Consider the following 22,916-nt stretch of genomic DNA (forward strand, 5'->3'; position numbering starts at 1 on the left):
TCCAACTCACTGACCATATTGCCCCAGCCCCCCCATAAAACAGTATTCCTAAACAGTTTTGAGTTTACAAATTACTTTAAGATCAAATTGAGACCACATGACTAATTCAGACTGAATGAAAACACCTCAAGAAAATAACATCCATGAAATATTTAGCAGAAGATCACCCCAAACCCCTAACCTCTCTCTCCTCAAGCTGTTGGGGTGGAAAGCTTTAGCTTAACTCCACACTAAGCATGCGCAGATGAAATAACTCTTGGGGCACAGGCTCAGAGACAACTGTTGCAGTTATCTGCTGGATAATTTCAGTTGCAACACACAAAGCACATGGACATTCCACTGGTTCTGACAGCTGTTACTGTGATACATTACATAATTTTATGCAGGGGTTAAAGTGGCATTTGGAAGATGGTAAAGTTACGACAGTGATTGGGAGGGAAGGAGGATGCTTTTCAATTAAACGTCTTACCACACATAGCAAAATAAATAAATAAATAACAGAATTATCACAAAATGAAAAATCTCATGCCAGCACGGTATCTGTGACCCAGGGGAGTGGGGTGAACAGCACTGCTGCAAGTCAACTGGTACATATTGATTGGGATAACATTGATTTTTGTTTGACATTTAGTGACGATGCAGAAATTGCATACTTTCATAATTTGGTAATGTTACTGGGAAGGTTTAAAATGTTTATCTCCTTCTTAAGTACTGACTAGGGCTGTCCTGATCCAATCTCAAAGTATCAGCTTTATTGAGCAGTAACCTAAGCCCAATCCTTTGTTTTATGCCAACTGAGAGCACAATTTGTGACCGGAATGTGCGGCTAAAATGTCTGCATTGTGGAAATATTATAAATTGGAAAACGAAAGCAGTCCAATAGCCACTTGTAATGTCTGCAATATGAGCATTTCACCAGGTGTCAGCAACAGAGCTGCTTTCAATACTAACAATTTGATATGGCACGTAAAAATGAAACACTCAACAGAATACTAAGAGTTCACTCAGGTAACTCAGACAAAGTCTGCAATGAAGCAAAACTGTCATGTAACAGAGGCAAAGACGGATGCAATTGCAGATTTTTAATTTGTAAAGTGCAAAACAAACCACCAAAATTGTGAAATCCAGAACCATAAACACAAGATATAATGCAAAACAGGCAGACTATTAGCAAGTCTGAGGCACAATGACACATGCACCTGACAGCAATAACATCAAAAATTTGACCAAAAAACACACAGAAGCTAGACTTAAATAGGGTGCTGATTATGGTTAATACAAAACAGGTGTGAGTGAGACATGTGACAGGGTTATGTCATGTCCTAGGGTTAACAGATAAAGTGCACCTATTATGGTTTTTCAAATATTACATTTCATGTAGTGTGTTATATAGCTGTTTGTGAATGTAAAAACGTTTGCACAGTTAAAAAAAAATCTAAGCGCATGACAAACGGAGCTATTGACTCCCAAAAGAAGGAACCGATTCGGAACAGGTTTGTAACAAAAAGGCACACCTCTGGTCTTCATTGGTTGGTCGCGAACAGACAGAGCTGAAACTCGTTATGGTAATGGGCATTTCCTTTTCGACACATGCTGACAGTGGTAGACCAGTCACAACAGACTGGGACATCTGATCAATCAGAGCAGAGTATGCAATCTGTGTGACTGATATGCGGCCACAGAAGTGTAACTGATGCTTAGAGACCAATTATAAAACTTGTGCTTCTGCATTGCGTAGATGTGAAGTGATCTCGGCAGTGAGTCATTCAAACACATGCACAGGCATCGGATAAGCTCGATCTTTTAATTGTACCTGATAAAACACAAATAAGCAGCCTATTTGAGTGAATCACCCTTACAATGTGCTCCTATAAAATTAACATCATGTACAATCGTCACCATGTGCTCTCAATTCCACATTTTGAAACAAAATACAAAAAAACCCACAAAAAGTGGGTATAACAACAAAAATAATCACACAGGTAAATAAGTAAGTAAGTAAAATAACATTATACACACAAATTACGATGAGTATATATGTATATAAATGATGATTTAAATAAAGATGAAATAAGATTATTGAGAGCTCAAAATTAAACCTACCTCTTGCTGTGGATAAAAATGACATGAAATAAACATGAGGGAGACCTAGTATGAGTAATATGTAATTTTATTGATAATTCACAGGGGGTGCGTAATCTTGAGGAGAGCGGTAGGGGGAAGAAAATGTGGTGCGTCCTGGGGATATGGGATAGTCAGCAAAGGTGAAGTGAGAAGACCACTGAGAGTGGGGCGGACTGACAGGTGAGAAGAGGGAAGAATGGTCAGGGCCCAGATCAGAGAAGGTGACATCTTCCTCAGACTGAAAGCTGGAGGGAGGTTCTCTCTGTGTAGAGGCATCAATATACACATTCATGGGGTGGATTCTGTATCGGAGAGGGGGGGAACCCCGCATTTCCATTTCCAGAGGGGGTGCTGCGAAGAACGTTAAGTAGCACCATGATATCAGCAGTGAGATGCGTGAGCTGATAGTGAGTGTCCAGATCCAGATCCAGTAAAGGGGACAAGAAGAAATGACGACGGGCACCTAGACACACAGAAGCGGTATTAGGCGGATATTGATGAATTGGATTCATACTTTAAGATCTTTTAAGAGTAACACACTATGGTTTATTAGTCAAAAAGTCAAGGGCGCGCATGTAGACATAACACACACACACACACCCTCTCTGTCTCTCTCTCTCTCACACACATAACATTATATGTGTGTGATATATTATATCATATATAATATATGAACATTATATGTGCCTGAGCCACAGGCAGCTGTGGCTCAGGTGGTAGAGCGGGTTGTCCACTAATCGTAGGGTTGGCGGTTCAATTCCCGGCCTGGGTGACTCCACATGTCGAAGTGTCCTTGGGCAAGACACTGTACCCCAAGTTGCTCCTGATGGTAAGCTAGTGCCTTGCATGGCAGCTCCTGCTACCATTGGTGTGTGAATGGGTGAATGAGACACAGTGTAAAGTGCTTTGGATAAAAGTGCTATGTAAGTGCACCATTTACATTATAACTTTATAAGAATAATAAAAAGGAGTATTAAGATATTATAAGGGTAATATCTTATAATAATAAAATATAAAAATAAAGAGTAATAGGATATGTAGGATAGTAGAAGGGTAATATAATGATATTATGAAATAGGAAGTACAGTAAACCATTTTGCAAGCAGTATAACTATATATAAAATAGAGATATAGAGCAAATATGAAAATAAATTATAAACCAGAAATACAGAAAAATGTAACTTACTCATAATTCAGATGGTGAAGATTCTTGTCTCGCAAGGAAGGCCTTAATTTTAAGAGAAAACCATGAGGAGCCATTTATAAGGGTAGCTGAGTCAAGCTGACCCCCCCGCGAGATAACATTGAGACCAAGGTCTCTCTAGATTGTTTTGTCTCTCTCCACTTTTGAACCTAATGGTAAATTGGAAAGTCCTTTTTCAAAACCTAATGGTAAATTGGAAAGTCCTTTTTCAGAACCTAATGGTAAATTGGAAAGTCCTTTTTCAGAGCCTAATGGTAAATTTAATAAGCCCTTTTCAGAACATAATGGTAATGTAGATGAGCTCTTTTTTAACCCTATTGGTATTGATATCATAGTCTTTCTGAAATATATTGGTTTTTTCTATCTTTTATCTATCTCGAACTGTGTTCGGAGATGTGTGAATTTTAAGTGTTTTTGGGTAATAGGCTAAATTTGAGCCAGCATTCTCCCATTCAATTACAATGCGAAAGGTAAGAGGAGGAGCCAAAACAGAAAATTACATAGACCAGTGACATCATGACAATTAAAGGGGAAAGCACTCACACAGGTAGACTGCTATATCAGGTACCGATATGAGTAATTTTGTGTTAGGTATACTTAATGTCTTCTCCCCTCATCCTTTTTTTCCCTTTCTGTCCCCTCTTTCCTGCCAGCCTGCTCTGTTCTACTTTTCTGCCTGAATGATCCCGCACAGTGACAGTCAGTGCCGGAAACACAAATGTAACCATCAGCCTGTGGGAGAATTGCCTTGTGCTCATTGTGGTTCTGCTGTACCTTTTACAGTCAAATATTGCCACATTGCCTCTGGTTATTTATTTATTTATTTATTTATTTATTTATTTATTTATTTTGCAGGGAAAATCCCAGATAGCCTCTATGATGTTTTAATGAAAAGTGTGATCCATTACTTTTTGCCATTTCCATTGCAACAATTTTTTTGTGACACTGAATATTTTTTTGGGGAAAAAACAATGCTATGAATTCTAGTATTATTCCTTTCTTCCGAACCATTAATGCAGTAAGCAAAAAATAAGCATACATAACATTACCAAAACATACAGTGGGGGATATACGTATTGGCTGCGTCAACATTTGTTTCAGTAAATATATTTCCAATGAGGCTATTCACATGAAATTTTCACCAGACTTTGGTATTAACTCAAAAATGCCACACATATAAAGAAATCCAAACATTAAAGTCCATAAATTAAGTTATGTGTAATAAAAAGAGGAATGACACAGGAAAAATATTGAACATGCTAACTGAAATTTATTTAATACATAGTGGCTAAGCCTTTGTTTGTAATGACAGGTTCAAGACACTTCCTGTATAAAGAAATTAATCGGCCACAGTATTCAGGTGTGATTTTGGCCCATTCTTCTAAACATATTGTTTTTAAATCTTGTTCAATTGAATTCGAATCAGTTGATTAATTGGGCCATACTAACACCTTCATTTTTTTTCTCTCTGAAACCAACTGAGAGTTTCCTTTGCTGTATGCTTTGGATCGTTGTCCTGCTGGAAGATCCACCTGTCTCATCCTGGTGGATGGCAGCAGATTCTTCTCAAGAATACTCTGGTAAAGGGCTCCATTCATTGTTCTTTCAATGATATGAAGTTTGCCAGTACCATGCGATGAAAAACAGCCCCAGACCATGATGCATCCACCTCCAAACTTCACTGTTGGTATAGTGTTTTTAAGGTGATGTGCAGTGCCAATTCTTCTCCAAACATGGTGTGTAGCATGACAGCCAAAAAGTTCAATTTTTCTCTCGTCTGACCAGACTACACTCTCCCAGTATTTCATAGGCTTGTCCAAATGAGTTTAAAGCAAACTGTAAACATGCTTCGACATGCCTTTTCTTTAGTAATGGAGTCTTGTGGAGTGCAGTGAAGTGCACTGCCTATTGTTTTCTCTGTGACGATGGTACCTGCTGCCTCCAAGTACTTCTGGAGCTCTTTCCGAGTGGTCCTTGGCTCTTGAGCTACTCTTCTGACTATTCTTCTGACTCCCTGGTCAACAGTAAGGTTGCGAAGATCTTTGGAGAGCTCTTTGCTTTTACCCATCATTAGATGTTTCTTGCGTGACACCTTGGTAATGAAAAGCCTTTTTTATAGATCATCATAAGTATAATTACTTATGGATTTCAGCTGGTTCCTTGCCTTATCGAACTGCTTTTCCTTAGCGTGTTCAATACTTTTTTCCTGTGTCATTCCACTTATTAGACATAACTTTATTTATGGACTTTAATGTTGTGACTTCTTTATATTTCCAGATTTCTTGAGTTAATACTAATGTCTGATGAAAATTTCATGTGAATAGCCTCATTGGAAATATATTTGTTGAAAAAAATGTTGACACAACTAATACTTATTTCCCCCACTGTATTTAACAGTAGAATTTCTACACCTGTTACATTCGTAAGCTTTTTAGTGTTCTGTTGTTGACTGTAAGAATGAACGTAAGAATCTTCATGTACTCCCAGCATCAGAGGCACTAAAGATGTAGTGGTGTAGTTTTATTTTTGAAGGAAATGTGCCCCCAAAAATAGCTGAATTCGTATGTTTGTTCAAATTATTTTACACTAGACTGCTTTGTAAATGAGGGTCGGTACAAACCAGGATTTGCTGAAAAGTTGATTCTCAAGGATGGATCAATACCATCTGTTTGTGATCCAACTTCATATCCAGAAGACGTAAGTATCCCATTTTATATTTTGGGAATGTTTGCAAATCATCTTTACAAATGTACTTGTTAGCAAATTCCACAGCTAATGCAGCTAAAGTTACCATTGTCTTTGATTGTGTTCACAGAGACCAGAGCTATGTCATCGTTTTTATTTTTAACCCGAAAAATGCTTACTGTCTGTAAAATTCATACATATAGGGCTGAACACCAGTATTTACGTTGTCATTATTGGTTCTCCTGATTTGTGTTTGCCGTAGTATTGCATGATGCTGCGATTTGTTTTATTTTAATTATCATTTCTGTTTTTTCCATTTATTTTAGGTCATGAACATCTTCTACCTCTGTTATCATTTGTGCAAACCTCATTTTGTTATAATGTTGTGTTGCAGTCAGGCTAACCAGTGGCTTAGCTTAACCTTAGCTTCCTAGGACTCTTATGTTGAATTGAGGGAATTTTGCCAGAATCAAATAACAACAGCTAACCAATTTATTCGTCCACCGAAAGTTTTAGTGAGGCTGTGCACTGATTCTGAAAGTTATTACTATCGTGGGCTTTGATGGTAACACCTTATATTGATGACACAATATTTCTAAGCAGGGTAAAGAAATCAGTAAGTTTAGGGACTTAGATCATGTGCAAAGTATCACAGGCAACTTCGCTGGACGAAGATATCTAACTACTACACAAAGACTATGCTAACACAAATACACACGCGCACACACACATAGGCATGACAGAGAGAAATAGACTTATAGCACAACAGAAGCAAAGCAGAGTGCTAATGTCTTGGCAAATGTTGGTTACAGAATAGACTCTGACCTGAGCAAACCATCAATGTACTATGAGGGACCCAAAAACTGATTATAGGCTATGAATTCCTAAGTACAGCACCAGCTTATTTAACGTGGGAAAGATGTATACTTGCTTGCCATAGCTAGTGATAGATGAGGCGTGAAACATCGTCGGAGGTCAGGGTGCCTGGTCGAGACAACGATCGGCAATTGGATGGAGTCAATCATGGTCGCAGGTTGGTTTCGGCTTAATTTGAAACTATCAGTAATGCTTAAGAAAAGAAAGAAGCAGAGGTCTGTAAAACAGATGATGAAACAGACGAGACATCAAAATTAATCTTCCTCGCTGACATCCAGCAGGTTCACTGTGGCATGACCTTTTAAACCTTACTAACTATCTCAGTCCTCTAGGGGTTTTAACCCATTAGAAGTGGTCTTTTGGGCGACGAGTGGAGAGTTTGGTCTTTCCCTCCAACTAATCTGCATCATTTCTGTTAGGGTCTATGCTCATTCAACTTTATTGCTAATTTGTCTTTTATCTTTAAAAATGGATTTTCGTGAGGAGTTGTTATAATTTGCCGTTCACTAGCATTTCAGAAATGTTATGACCAACATAAAGATACCAAACATGAAGTATTTCACTATAAGGAATACCATGCCAGGTATATTGGCATAATACCAGATAATAAAAGCCTAATAAATACCTTTAGGTTACATACAGGGTTACTGTAGTTCACAATACTTTACAGTTAGTTCGCTTGGGATACTAGTAAATATATATGTTAACAAAACACAAGGATTCCCCTTTTGGAGTCTGGACATGGATACATGAGTGTATAGGAAATGATAATAGTCAATCAATTATGAGATATGTGGTGTAATGTATAACGGCATGACAGCATGGTGAGGATAAAGTCTATATTATACTTTACATGGAATCATAAGGCATTAAGTGAACTCCATGCAGGAATGTCTCTGTTCTTTAGTGCTGGTCACAATAAGACAAAGGAAGGTCTGTTGGATTTCACAGTCTCCATTTTTTGACATGAGGGTTAATTCAGGTCAGGGTGAGCAGACTTCCCTTTTGTTTTTGCTTATCTGAGTGGAGCCAGCATTAAAGAAATCCTGGCAGGTGATCTACAGAGAGCACAGCACATATTCTAGTAGATGATCAGAGAAATTAACTCCGGAAAGGTATTGCAGAGTTTGTGTCCTTTTAGAAGACTGTATAAACTTAGATTGCAGGGATTTTCACCTTGCTCCAGGATAGAGTTTTAGTTCTTAACTCCTTGAGGTTGAAGGCTGGTACCGAGATGTCTGAACCTGGAGAGAACTACTCTCTGAGGACAAAGAACTACTACGAGAACGAACACTCGATCTCTCTTTCACAGAATTAGCATCTCCATCTGAATTAGCACATCATGCTGAGTGGAGACTAGGAGATCCTCACTACATTGTTTCCTTCCTCCTCTCTCCTAACATGTAAAACATAACATGTTTTCATGTGAATAAGATGTTGAATATACATGACCCAACAATACAGCTCATCTTTATTGTTGGGTCTGGTGTATCTCATACGTTCTCTATGGGGTTCAGGTTGTCGTGGCAAACAATCTTTCCAGGCTAAGTCAAAAAACTTCAGAGACAGAGGGTTAGTAGATTTCAAAAAGTAAATAAACTTTATTGAAACAACAAAGTGAGACAGTCTGCAGAAAGTCTAAATTATGCAAACACACAGCTCTTTTTTTTTTTTATACCTTTCTCCACAGCGTACTTATCATAGGTGGGGTTTTGCCCAGTTTTATGAGGACAGTTTTATGAGGACAAGATTTCTTTAAAAAAAAGTGTTCACTCAGTCAGACTCTTTTTTATTGTTATTCCCTGACCTTGACCAATACTCCCTTTTTAGGCTTCAATGAGTTTCTGTCTGCTTCTACCTGCTGTCCTAGCTGAGACCTACCTCCCCTCCTAAGGCCTTATCCTAACTTGTTAATTGATATCTGGCCTCAAAGTTATTTGCTTCTGTGGAGGAAGATACAGGCTGGTACAGAAAAAACAATTATTGTACAGTAAGACACAGAATTGATCTAACTCATTACACACTTAGAATATAACTTGATCAACCATTGTTCTGTGGATTTAGATTATGTTTTTAAATATTGATTATACATATAGATTATGCTTGTTAACTAATATTGATTATTTGATTATGCTTAATAATTCAAAATCTTGGTTATACATATTGAATACACTTCTTTAACATATACAAATGTTAGTTACACATATTAATTACACTTCATAAATATTTTCTATATATTTTCCCCCTCTGGAACTTCTTAAGTCCCACATAGCTTGAGAGAGTAATCTCACAATCCAGTCACTTCTTTAACACTTGCTAGTGATCAAAGTATGATCACATCAGCCATCTACCAACGACCAAATCCTGAAACCACTCTCTCTGGAGACCAGAAACAAACATCTCCTCTCCCATTGTCTAGAAAGGAGTAAATGATTCTGTCTCCCTTTCCCTAACCACAAAATTCAAGACAGTGTTTGTGAGCGTGAGCATGCATTTGGTTTAGCACTTGCCTGTGGTTGTCACGGTTATGTAGAATACAGAGTTGATTAAGCCCATATAGCTGATACAAGTATAGACTAATAAACATGAATACAAAAAATTTTCTCAGTACGATTACCATGATAAGTCAGACAGTGATCACCCTGTCTCTAATCACACTTGATTATATTTTCATAGAAAATTGAAAAGATACAAAAAATATAAAAATGGAAAAAGCAAAAATAAAAAATCCATCACATCCTTTCTCAGGGGATGTCTTAGAAATGTTTATCTCTGACCCAGATACTTTGCGTATCGCAGTGGGTCACCCTTGGGGAGAGGTTTAGGCTAGCACTTACTGGGTGTGGGCATGGTTCATCAAGCCTCTTCTTCATCCTTACTTGAGGAACTGGAATCTGTTCCATTCTCTTGCAACTGATCAGAGATCCACTATGGCTCACTGATTGTCTCATTCAGCTCTAGTTCAGTACTGTTTTGGAGACCAGTCAAGCTCTGAAGAGTCAATTGTGGAAAGGTTGTCCTAGAATGGATGTCTGCTTGGGCCTTTTTCTGCTTCAGCAGGTGCATCAGGCTTGTCAGAACCCCTCTCAGCAACAGGATCCCTTCTTTCCTCCTGTTCTGTTGGTAAAACCCCTGACTGACCTTCTTCGCCATCGCCTGAGAGTGCCATTGGTTCCCCCTTACCTTCATTTATACCCTCTCTCACGTCTTGGCTTGTTCTTTCTTCTGATATGTCAACCACTGGATCATCGCTTTCAATCACCTGATCCTCCAATTCTCCTAGGTCTTAATCTAGGTGCTCACTTTGTATGGCCCTTCCCTTCTGGGGTCGAACACCCCTAGGTACACCTGTTCTCCAGGAGTCACTGGACAAGGAACTTGTGTCTCCTCTCTCGGTCCCCAGCTCTGTTCCTGTGAATAGACAGCTTCACACATAGTAGTTAGTTATCACATATTTGCTCTTAGTTCCATCTGCAATTACTCCACCGGCAGTCCTACAAAAGGAGCTCTCAGATATGGGTCTACCCGTTTGCATTTTATTCGGAGTTAGATGCATATTTCAGTTAGTCTGCATGCAATAATTCATTAGTTCAAGGGGTAGAGCATCTACCCAAATGAGTTTAGTGTCAGCACAAATTTTGTTAAGCTTAGCCTTAAAGGCACCACTTATCTTTTCCAATGTTCCCTGTGACTGAGGGTGATAAACACATCAAAATCTCTACTTTATTCACAGTTACTGTAACATTGTTTGTTCTGTTTTTTTTAAACAAACGCTGATCCATTGTCAGAGCTAATCTGAGATGGTATGCCAAATCGAGGAATTATCTCTCTGGTCAAAAATATAATCACTGTTCCTGCAGTTTGGTCTGCTGATGGTGTTACCTCCCTCCATCTGCTAAACCTGTCTATTACCAAGTGCTTAAATGGCCCTTCTGGTATTGAGATGTACCCTATTGGTTCTGATGTTCCCTTTCTGACATTGTTTTGAGCACAAATTTCACACACAGATAAAATAAATTATCCACCATTGCCTGTAAGTACAGAGACAAATACTCTTGCTGTTTTATCTTTCCCATAATTTCCCCCTCGCGCACTGATTAAAACCATGCACATCTGAAATCCATACAATGGGAAGTGTAGTAGGTACAATCAGAAATATATGAAACTATCAGTATGATAAAGTGGCATTCCAACACTTTTTCTAAAAGTTCTTTGTTTACGAACAGTTCCAAACAGATGACATAATCCATAGGCATAAGCAGAGTATATAATATATATACAGTATCTCACAAAAGTGAGTACACCCCTCACATTTTTGTAAACATTTGATTATATCTTTTAATGTGACAACACTGAAGAAATGACACTTTGCTACAATGTAAAGTAGTGAGTGTACATCTTGTGTAACAGTGTAAATTTGCTGTCCCCTCAAAATAACTCAACACACAGCCATTAATGTCTAAACCGCTGGCAACAAAAGTGAGTACACCCCTAAGTGAAAATGTACAAATTGGGCCCAAAGTGTCAATATTTTGTGTGGCCACCATTATTTTCCAGCACTGCCTTAACGCTCTTGGGCATGGAGTTCACCAGAGCTTCACAGGTTGCCATTGGAGTCCTCTTCCACTCCTCCATGACGACATCACGGAGCTGGTGGATGTTAGAGAGCTTGTGCTCCTCCACCTTCCGTTTGAGGATGCACCACAGATGCTCAATAGGGTTTAGGTCTAGAGACATGCTTGGCCAGTCCATCACCTTCACCCTCAGCTTCTTTAGCAAGGCAGTGGTCATCTTGGAGGTGTGTTTGGGGTCGTTATCATGCTGGAATACTGCATACGGATCATGCTCTGTTTCAGTATGTCACAGTACATGTTGGCATTCATGGTTCCCTCAATGAATAGATGTATGAGTGCTGCCAGCATTGCTGCAGAGACTGAAGGGGTGGGGGGTCAGCCTGTCAGTGCTCAGACCATACGTCGCGCACTGAATCAAATCGGTCTGCACGGCTGTCATCCCAGAAGGAAGCCTATTCTAAAGATGATGCAGAAGAAAGCCTGCAAACAGTTTGCTGAAGACAAGCAGACTAAGGACATGGATTACTGGAACCAAGATAAACTTATTTGGTTCAGATGGTGTCAAGCGTGTTTGGCTGCAACCAGGTGAGGAGTACAAAGACAAGTGTGTCTTGCCTACAGTCAAGCATGGTGGTGGGAGTGTCATGGTCTGGGGCTGCATGAGTGCTGCCGGCACTGGGGAGCTACAGTTCATTGAGGGAAACATGAATGCCAACATGTACTGTGACATAATGAAGCAGAGAATGATCCCCTTCCTTCAGAGACTGGGCCACAGGGCAGTATTTCAGCATGATAACAACCCCAAGCACACCTCTAAGACGACCACTGCCTTGCTAAAGAAGCTGAGGGTGAAGGTGATGGACTAAACCCTATTGAGCATCTGTGGGGCATCCTCAAATGGAAGGTGGAAGAGCACAAGGTCTCTAACATCCACCAGCTCCGTGATGTCATCATGGAGGAGTGGAAGAGGACTCCAGTGGCAACCTGTGAAGCTCTGGTGAACTCCAACCCCAAGAGGGTTAAGGCAGTGCTGGAAAATAATGGTGGCCACACAAAATATTGACACTTTGGGCCCAATTTGGACATTTTCACTTAGGGGTGTACTCACTTTTGTTGCCAGCAGTTTAGACATTAATGGCTGTGTGTTGAGTTATTTTGAGGGGACAGCAAATTTACACTGTTACACAAGCTGTACACTCAAAACTTTACATTGTAGCAAAGTGTAATTTCTTCAGTGTTGTCACATTAAAAGATATAATCAAATGTTTACAAAAATGTGAGGGGTGTACTCACTTTTGTGAGATACTGTATATGAAATAATATTATATAGGAAAGGTGTTTGCCTCGGATGTCCTGACAAGTCTGCAGATCCTAGCCTCTCGGGTCTACCGAGAGTCTCAGTGTGACTTCTGAGCTGGCCGGTCAACCGTAGACATGATATTCTAGCTATGTCAGCTTCAGGAGAAATGTCATGAGCAGCAGATGCCCCTCTTTATCGCCTTCATTGATTTGACCAAGGCGTTTGACCTGGTTAGCCGGAGCAGACTTTTCAAGCTACTGAAGAAGATCGGATGTCCACCACAACTTCTGGCAGCCATCACCACATTCCATGAGGACATGCACAGCACAGTCTGCTTCAATGGAGAGGTCACCATGTGTTTACAGACAACACACCGGTGGTCTCATATATTGACCACCAGGGAGGATTATGTCCATGCCCCCTGTTCAGGCAGGCACAAATAATTCTTCTCTGTGCAGAAGGAAAGTTTGTCAGTGAGTGCAATGTACATTCTGGAAATATGGGGGCAGACATCCTGTTGAAGCAGGGGAATTGGTGGCTCCATCCACAAGTGGTGGAGTCCATATGGCGAGGTTTAGCCAAGCGGGACTGCATGTGTTCGCCTCCGAGGAGACAACACATGGCATGCTTTGGTTCACCCTCACTCCTCCCGCAAAATTAGGGCTGGACGCCATGGTGCACATGTGGCCGAGGTCACACCTGTACACTCCCCCCCATCACTCTGCTCCCACAAGTTCTATCCCTGCTAAATGGCACTCCTTGGGAGATTCCCATCTGCAGGGATCCACTGTAGATCCAGTGAATTGCGCAATAGCTACAGTTCTGGAGTTTTTACAAGAACATTTCTCAGTGGGGTGGGCTCCTTCTACAAACACAGTTTAGGTGGCCGCCATTTTGGCCAGCCACGCCCCTGTTGATGGAGCCTCTGTGGGCAACATCCTCTAACTTTGAGATTTATGCGTGGTGTCAGGTGGCTGAGGCCCATCTGCAGGCCGTGCATACTTTCCTGGGACCTTTCTGTGGTTCTGGAAGGTCCGTCAAGTGCCTCATTTGAGCCCTTAGAGTTGATCTACTGTCTCAAGCCGGAGGGCTGATTTATCGCCCTCGTCCAGAACTATGGAAACGGTGGGTTTGGCCCCTCAGGGCCACCAGCTCATAGATTCTGGTCTCACAGCTGAGGTTGTAGAGACCATGTTAAATGCTAGAGCACCATCCACAAGGAGGAACGTCAGCTAGATCCAGTGAACTGCGCAATAGCTATAGTCCTGGAGTTCTTACAAGAACGTTTCTCAGCGGGGTGGGCTCCTTCTTCAATAAGGGTTTACATGGCCGCCGTTTCGGCCGGCCATGCCCCTGTTGATGGAGCCTCTGTGGGGAAACATCCTCTAACTTTGAGGTTCATGCGTGGTGTCAGGTGGCTGAGGCCAATCTGCAGGCCGCGCATAACTTCCTGAGACCTTTCTGTGGTCCTGGAAGGTCTGTCAGGGGCTCCATTTTAGTCCTTAGAGTCAGCCTCTGAGAAGCTTCTGACTCTGAAGGTAGCTCTTCTGCTGGCCCTGACATCTCTCAAGCAAGTAGGAGATCTACGAGCTCTCTCTGTTGCCCCTTCCTGCCTTGACTTTGCCCCTGGATTGGCCAAGGCCTTCCTGTATCCTATGCCAGATTATATTCCTAAATTGCCTACATCGGCTGCCCACCCTGTGGTGTTGCAGGCTTTCTGCCCTCCTCCATTCCCCACACCGGAACAAGAGAGAATGCACCTGCTGTGTCCAGTAAGGGCTCTCTGTACTTACGTCCACCGATCTGGCCAAGTTGGAGCAGTTGCTGGTCTGCTTTGGTGGCAACAGTAGAGGTGATGCTGTATCAAAGCAGCGCATCTCTAATTGGATAGTGGAAGCAATCTCTACTGCTTATGAGGCACGCGGTCACACTACGCCTCTGGGCATAAGGGCTCATTCCACTAGGGCAGTCGCCTCCCCGAAGGCTTTGTCCAAAGTGGTATCCTTACAGGATGTGTGTGCTGCTGCAGGGTGGTCTATGCCACACACATTAATTCATTATTACAGCCTGGATATTCATTCCACCTCTGGCTCGAGTGTCTTGCAGTAACCCTCAGGCTTGGGTCTTCTTGAACAGGCCGTACCCTCAGTATGACAGAGTGGGTATTCTCGTTCCCATAGTGTTATGCTAAACGCAACATCGAAGTTCCCTTTGAAAGGGAACGTCTGGGTTACGCATGTAACCCTGTTCCCTGAGAAGGGAACGAGACGTTGCGTAGCTTTGTCATAACAGAGCAGGCCTGTGAATTGCGTCTTCGCTTCGGGTAATAGAGGCTGATGGCATGGTTCACAGGTGCCATATTTATATCACACGACGCGCTTAATTGCCAAGTCACCTGATCATTGCAGGCCTATAAATAGGCATGATTTTACACAAGCTTCAGATGCCGGTCTCCCGCGAAAGGCACTCCAGTAGCGTTATGCTAAACGTCGAAGTGTCTAACTTCCCTTTGAAAGGGAACAGGGTTACATGCGTAACCCAGACATTTTGGGGCCTGAAAACACAAACTTTTAAAAACAGGTTTCAAAGTGCAAATTTCTATTAATTTTTCAAAATATTTTAAATGAACGAGCTTTGTTAACAGTTTTTTAACCTGCAGCACACGAAAGACTAAATATGGGATTGAAAACAGAAAAATCCATCTTCACTATTAAAAATAAAAATAAGCCAAATCTATGCTTGACAAACATGAGTTTTCACAATTCCTTATGACAATTAATCATTTTCCAAGTCCAACTATCGAGATTCTAAGTAACTGGAGAAACTTTTCCGCCTTCAGTAAATCGTTGTGTAACGTACACAGTCTCCTCTTCTGGATCACACAATCTACATGTGGGTAGGTGACCGAAAAGCCCACACATCCAATTTCTGGGAATATTTTTATATATTACAGGTCTAGAAGTTTTCAGTGATTTATACAACAGGCAATCAGGCAGATGTCCAAAATATTTACAATGCCAAGTTCATGACTGCTCCACAGTTTTTTTTAAAACTCTTAAATGCTTAGTTCTGCCTAGAACGTCACTTAAACACTTATTTCAGCAGTTCAGCAAATTCCCTGTAAAATAAAACTGTTGGGTCTTAAGTGTCAATCCACATTCCTCAGTATCCAATCTGGCTCCTTTTTACACCTAGACACTGCAGGCTTGCAGACACACTGCTCAAGACCAAACACTACAATACACACATATTCTGCATGCAGTTTTAATTTTTCTTTTTCTTTTGAGATCCAAAAACCCTCTTTTCTTAATTTAGTTCATAATTTGAAGGAGCTTTTGTGAGAGGAAAAAAGTATCAAAAAAACTCTCAGGCCGACCCGTAGGAAAACCACGCAAGTATTTAGCTAAAAAAAGCAGAAAACTGCTTACCTTAAAATGAGTGGCCACGCTTGTGCAGTTTTCCCCCGGGCCAGTCTTCACAGTTTCAGTCTCCCTCTTTGTTCCTTAATCAATCACGTCGGAGATCACCAATTATGTCGTGGCAAACAATCTTTCCAGCCTAAGTCAAAAAACTTCAGAGACAGAGGGTTAGCAGATATCAACAAGTAAATAAACTTTATTGAAACAATAAAGTGAGACAGTCTGCAGAAAGTCTAAATTATGCAAAAACACACAGCCCTTTTTTTTTATATACCTTTCTCCACAGCGTACTCATCGTAGGCGGTGTTTTTCCTTTCCTCATTAAAAACAGACAAATGTTCTTCACCACAATTAATTATTCATGTCTATATGTTATCTTAAATTTGTGGAGCATGCACAGTTAGTTGTTTTTCTTGAAACAGTTTTATGAAGACAAGGTTTCGTTAAAAAAAAAAATGTTTCACTCAGTCTTTGTTTTTTTTGTTTCTCCCTGACCTTGACCAACACTCCCTTTTTAGGCTTCAATGAGTTTCTGTCTGCTTCTACCTGCTGTCCTAGCTGAAAACTATCTCCTCTCCTAAGGCCTTATCCCAACTTGTTAACTGGTATCTGACCTCAAAGTTATTTGCTTCTGTGGAGGAAGATACAGGCTGGTACAGAAAAAAAAAATGATTGTACAGTAAGACACAGAATTCATCTAACTCAATACACACTTAGAATATAACTTAATCAAACATTGTTCTGTGGATTTAGATTATGCTTCTAAATATTGATTATACATATAGATTATGCTTGTTAACTATTTATTCGATGATTATTCGATTATGCTTAAGTAATAATTATAAATCTTGGGTATACATATTGATTACACTTCATAAATATTTTCTATAAGGTCAGGTGAGTTGGCTGGCCAATCAAGCACAGTAATACCATGGTCAGCAAACCAGTTACTAGTAACTAATACTTCTGGCACTGTGAACAGGTTCCAAGTCCTGCTGGAAATGGAAATCAGCATCTCCATAAATCTTGTCATAAGATGGAAGCATGAACTGCTCTAAAATCTCCTGGTAGACGCTGCATCGACTCTCAACTTGAGAAAACACAGTGGATCAATACCAGCAGATGACATGGCACCCCAAATCATCACTGACTGTGGAAACGTCACACTGGACTTCAAGCAACTTGTATTCTGTCCCTCGCCACTCTTCCTCCAGACTCTGGGACCTTGATTTCCAAATGAAAATGAAAAATTTACTTTCATCTGAAAAGAGGACTTTGGACCACTGAGCAACAGTCCAGTTCTTTTTCTCCTTAGCCCAGGTAAGACGCTTCTGACGTTGTCTCTGGTTCAGGAGTGGTTTGACACAAGGAATGCGACACTGTGACATATCTGTATTTTTAATATTTTTATTTCCATGAGCTGTAAGCTGTAATCATCAAGAATAAAACAAAAAAAGGCTTGTGATTTAAGCAGTGCGAGTTGGAAACGCAGACTGAGGGTAGAACATCAGTAGGACCTATTCGAACACAAAGTTCAGCATCTTCTAATTTGGTAGATTCTCATTATTCTGATTCGTTGTTGCCTACACCTTCTGTTAACCCTGTTGATTTCAATATTAATAGACAAATCACCCTCATGCCCCATGCAGGGAGGCCGAGGTTGATTCATATTTCTGTGCTTTTGAACGGGTTGCCACAGCTTTGCGTTAGCCAAGAGAAGTGTGGCCTCTTTTGCTACAATGTAAGTAGATGGGTAAGGCTCAGCAGGTTTGTTCAGCTTTGGCTATTGATGATCTAAATTATGAAACTGTTAAACCTACTGTTTTGGGGGTTATGAGCTGGACCCAGAAGCTTACAGACAACAATTTTGTTCCCATATAAAAACTATCAATCATAGTTGAGTATGCCTGTGAAAAATGGACAATCTTTGATGTGTTGTCAATCCAGCAAAGTCATTAGTTTTGGTCAACTCCACAAACTTGTGTTCATTGAGCATTTAAAAAATTTGTTTCCAGATAAAATTGTGGTGTATTTAAGCGAACAAAAAAATATTCAAATGAACAGCTTCTTGCTGAAAAATTGTGTTCGTAGTACCCGCTCATTGTGTACTGCCTCAGCTAATGAGTTTTGAGAAATCTGCTGACAACCATGAATGTTTCTATTGTCATGAGACTGGTGATTTGATTTTGAATATGAAGAGTCAGTCAAAACCCCCACAAAGTGTTGGTTTTGTATATATATGTTGGGTAGTGAGCCTAAGCTAGAAATTGATGCAGTTTATGAGCTGTTCATTTGTCAGAGCATGGTCTCTCTTAACAGCCCAGAGAAAGACCAGGTTACCAGGTTCCTGTCATTATTTTGCAAGACACGGGTGCAATGCTATCTTTTGTTTTAGATCGTGTGTTACCATTCTTGAGTGAGACTTATTGTGGCTCGGACGTACTTGTGCAGGGAATTGAGATGGGTATTTTTAAAGTTCCATTACACAAGATGTATATTCATTTGGAATTAATAACTGGTTTTGTGAAAGTGGCCGTTTGTCACCAGTTACTTGTGAGAGGTAGGGCTACAGGATTATGGTCAAAATGATAATCATTAAAATTTTTTTTTATCAATATTGATATCACGATTATTTATCACAATTATTCATTGATTTTAGGGACAACATATTTTTATTGCACTTTTACATTTAAATAAACAGACCACTGCTTTCATCTCCATGTTGTGCTACATTCCTGCTAATGTACAAATCTTTGCACCAAATTGACTGGTCCTTAAAGTGCATCATCTCGTAGAAGCAGAATATAAATACAATTGTACACAAAATATAGGATAAGTAAAAATTAATATGCCATCAACCAAAGGAAAATATGCAATAAAATGAAAACAAGTCAGGCCTATGCAGAAAAGGCAATAACAGTGTTAACAGGAGGAGAGACGCAGCCAAATCACCCAATAGAGTCTTGTAGGGATGACGTCATCTTGTACTGGAACCTGGAAATTAGCATCACACTGGCTCCCACAAAAACCCAATAGGATTTTCCCATAAGCTTTTGGATTATTGCAGAAATAAGCTCTGTGATCAACAAAAGTTTACAATACTAACATGTTCTGTCCATCAAGATAATTTTCACAAATGAACACAACTTTTATGAAGTCTGAAGTCTAAATACAATTGCCACAAATAAAAAGCTAATAAATATGCTATAAACAAACAAACCAACCAACCAACCATGGTCGCTCGACTTCAACATCACCAAGCTTCCGACAACTTTTCCAAACTTGATTTAAAAACGTTTTCCATAATACAGATTTATCCTGTGGATAAATCTTTATTGTGCATAGCATACCTGAACCAGTTTATCTGCAAAGTTTTTTCCTATTCGGCGTGATGTTTAATGTCCCCGACAATGTCTGTAATCCCATTTAGGAACTTGTTAGCAACCACCGTTTTCAATACACGTAAAAGATTTTTTTTAAAATCATGAGTGTTGTACTACTGGTGTACTTTATGTTATAGAATAAAACATGAAAATATTTTGAGCTTGTGTTTACCACAGACCTTTTTTCAGGCTTTTAACCAAAATCCCATAAAAAAAAAAAAAAAAAAACCCATTGACTTTGGGACGATGGAACCGGAAGGGCTAAAATGCTAACTCGTTTCCGGGTTTTGGAATACAAAAGGACGTCATCCCTGCGCCACTCCATGGTGACTATTATAACTCCAAAAGTATTGGGACGCCGACTGGCTCCAAAAGAACTTGGATGCAACGACACACGGTAAAGGCTTGGTGAGTGCCAGAAACAAGTCAACTGGGCATAATACTACATAATGGCATGTTCTTCTTCTTCTTGTTTTTAATGGCGGTTGGCAAACCACTAAATGTGCATTACCGCCACCAACTGGACTGTAGTGTGGGCAGTAGATTGGCAGGAAACAAAAATCAAAAATAAAATAGAAAAATTAATAGTACAGAAAAATAAAATAAGTGATAATACTAAAATTAAATAGAAAATACAACCCTAGTAATAATAATACCAAAACAATACTGCATACACAAAAGAAAGCAAAGAGATACATAGTTATATACTATTTATTCATTCTATAGATTACTAAATTCTCTCACTTATACCAGTTCTTTTTAAGTAGTTAATTAGGGGGCAGCTATTTATTTCCCCCAGCTATTTATTAGTCCTCAGGAGAAGATGACGTGTCTGTGTGTTCCACTGGGAGTTGTAGTTGTCAGCTATGTTTGTATTTCATGGTGCATTCTGGGAAATTGAGTTGCTGGTTAATAAAATTGGTTTTGATCTGTCCACGTTTTACATTTTTTCTTACATTCTTTTGAATGTCCATGGAATAAAATTAAATATTAGATCCTGCAAGTGTACATTCTGCCATCATTTACACATTTGAATGTCCATGTAATACAAAGCAATATGATAACATGAAATTAAAAGGACATTATATGGTCATCGACTCAGGACAACTGTCATTTGCTGCTATTGTCAAGAAACTATCTGATGTCGTACACAACATCGCTTTGACTTCGCACGTTCATTGAGAGTAGGCTAATGGTTGAGAGGCAGGAATTTGGCCAATAGTTGCTGTAAGCCTTTTATAATCAACCGCTTTTACCCAAAGCGAATTACAAATGAGAAATGAATGCAGTATTAGACCATAAGCACATCATAATGAAACTAAAGCCAAATCCCGGACATTTTCTCAAATTTACAAACTGGCCAGATATTTTTTTTAAGGTCCGAAAAAGAGGATACGTCCTGGAAAATCTATATCTAATCTATATCAAACCTTTACTCCTATTACACTCACTGGGGAAAAAATTGCATGCTTGATCCATTCCATTCACAGTAAACACATTGAGGTGAACTTGTCGAACAATCTACAAGTTTTACTCCTTGAACTGGAGCAAAATATAAGATGAATCTGTATTTATTTTAAATAAATTTTGTTTTCTAGTTGATAACATGAAAGTAGTGTTTGATGCATCTGACTACATTAAGCACTATTCAGGAAAGGGAAATGGCATATTAAGTATATTGTTATTTGTACACTTTTAATCATGACGCAGCCCTTTTCATTTCAAAATACATACAGTACTAAGCCAGTTGGGTGGTGCTATATGTATTCTTGTTTATTCTGACTGAGTTTATAATGTCTGTCTGTCATTCAGATGAAAATCACCTACAATGAAGGAGAGTGCTCTGCCTTCCTTGTCACTGTTTATAGGACTACCAGCCCAATAAAATATAAAACATGTCTAACTAGGCTAGTTTGGTGTCACTAAATGGGAGGCACAACTAAACTATGGGTTTAGCTGCTACAGTGCCATACAAAGTACATAATCTTTCCTTATGCTCTGCTCATATCATGTTCATGAAAGCTGGAACTCATATAGACATTTACACACCTTGTTTTCTTGCTGAGCATCAGAGGATGTTACTGTTTGAGTTTCAATGACTTTATTAGTTTAAAAAAAAAAAAAACAGATTTTTTCTCATATTGACTGAGCTAGTGTGTGGCAGAATGTAGAACTGTCAGCCAATAAGACATGAGCATTTCTACGTATTTTCCTGTAAACCCGGTCTGATTGGTCTCACCTTCGTCCACTGAAGATATAACATTAACACCGTCGTCTTTTACTGATGTTCATTTATGTAGTGACAAACCGCGCCAAGTGGATAATTATTAATTATTAATAAAGAAAAAATCTTCGGGGTTATGGCCCCGAATTCCCAGGCCAGTTTATGCAGCAGGCACCTATGCAAAATGTGATTTATTTTTAAAATGCATATTACTTAAAATTGTTTTCTTAACAATACATTTTTTATGCAAGTAATGTAATTCTATTGATATCAATAACTGTAATCAAATTATATACATTTAAAAATGTAATGCGTTACATTACCTTGTTATCAAAAAAGTTATTAAAATACTTTGTAACGCGTTATACACAACTCTGTTTATAATAAGGGCTCGTTCTAATACATTATCGTTTCTATAGTAACAGCTCACCCAAGGGGACTTGTGTGGCACAGACACGTTTCAAGTCCACAATGAATGGATATTTAAAGGTGTTATTTAGTAACAAAAAAAGTTAGGAGAACGTTAAACATTTGTTTTAAAAGTACCTCTGTGCCAGAAGAAAAGCTTTGTATACTTTCAGGAGCACCTTTAATTATATTAATTTATTTATATTTAATGATAATTATAATGACTCCGTTTTTTTTCTAGTGTGCATCAGATTTTGTGACTTTTATTTTGCAAGTTTTGTTTTCGTTTGGCTGGTAGGCCATTTCATTCACAACGCTCGTGCATGCTTTTCCTCGTTATATGTTACTCTCTTTATCACGCGTTATTGATCTCAACGTCTTGTACACGATATTCTTTACGTGTGCAATAAATATCAAAGTCCTTTAAAAACGATAAACAGTCCATGGATATATATATATGCAGCGATCCATTTTTGGATATATGCACGCAATAAGAATAACCCAAATAACCGGTACATTCGTTTATATAACACTATAAGGTGCATTTTATACAGAAAATTGGAATCAAAATTTCCAATATTTTCAATATTTTTAGGTGTATAACATATAGGGCACGTTTATTTGATCTACAACATATTTCCCTCTCAAGAGAAATGAGTAAAAGAGAAGGTAGGTTTTTCATTTTCACTTGTTAGCTAACTTGTTTAGTAGATCCGTGT

General features: G+C 39.3%; 1 protein-coding gene and 1 long non-coding RNA gene across 4 annotated transcripts in view; one reads left to right on the forward strand and one right to left on the reverse strand.

Annotated features, from left to right (window-relative positions):
• Positions 1-8,466: 8,466 nt before the first annotated feature.
• LOC108262399 (uncharacterized) lies at positions 8,467-19,666 on the reverse strand. Its single transcript, XR_001811872.3, has 3 exons — positions 19,533-19,666; positions 16,192-16,334; positions 8,467-10,314 (listed from the first exon to the last, which is right to left on the reverse strand). It is a non-coding gene; the product is annotated as an uncharacterized LOC108262399 (long non-coding RNA).
• Positions 19,667-19,846: 180 nt separating this feature from the next.
• The window catches only part of tsnax (translin-associated factor X), a 28,734-nt gene continuing 25,664 nt past the window's right edge, over positions 19,847-22,916 (forward strand). The window contains exon 1 of one of the 3 annotated variants that reach the window (XM_053679577.1): positions 19,847-19,973. Coding sequence is in view for 2 of the 3 variants with exons in the window: in XM_053679576.1 (XP_053535551.1) it covers positions 22,851-22,866 (16 nt within the window). In the remaining variant the exon portion in view is untranslated. Of the gene's footprint in view, positions 19,974-22,473; positions 22,867-22,916 lie in introns of those variants that run through there. The other 2 variants (XM_053679576.1, XM_017464699.3) reach the window with 2 other exon arrangements.

Source organism: Ictalurus punctatus, chromosome 3 (genome assembly GCF_001660625.3).
Source record: "Ictalurus punctatus breed USDA103 chromosome 3, Coco_2.0, whole genome shotgun sequence".
NCBI lineage: Eukaryota > Metazoa > Chordata > Actinopteri > Siluriformes > Ictaluridae > Ictalurus > Ictalurus punctatus.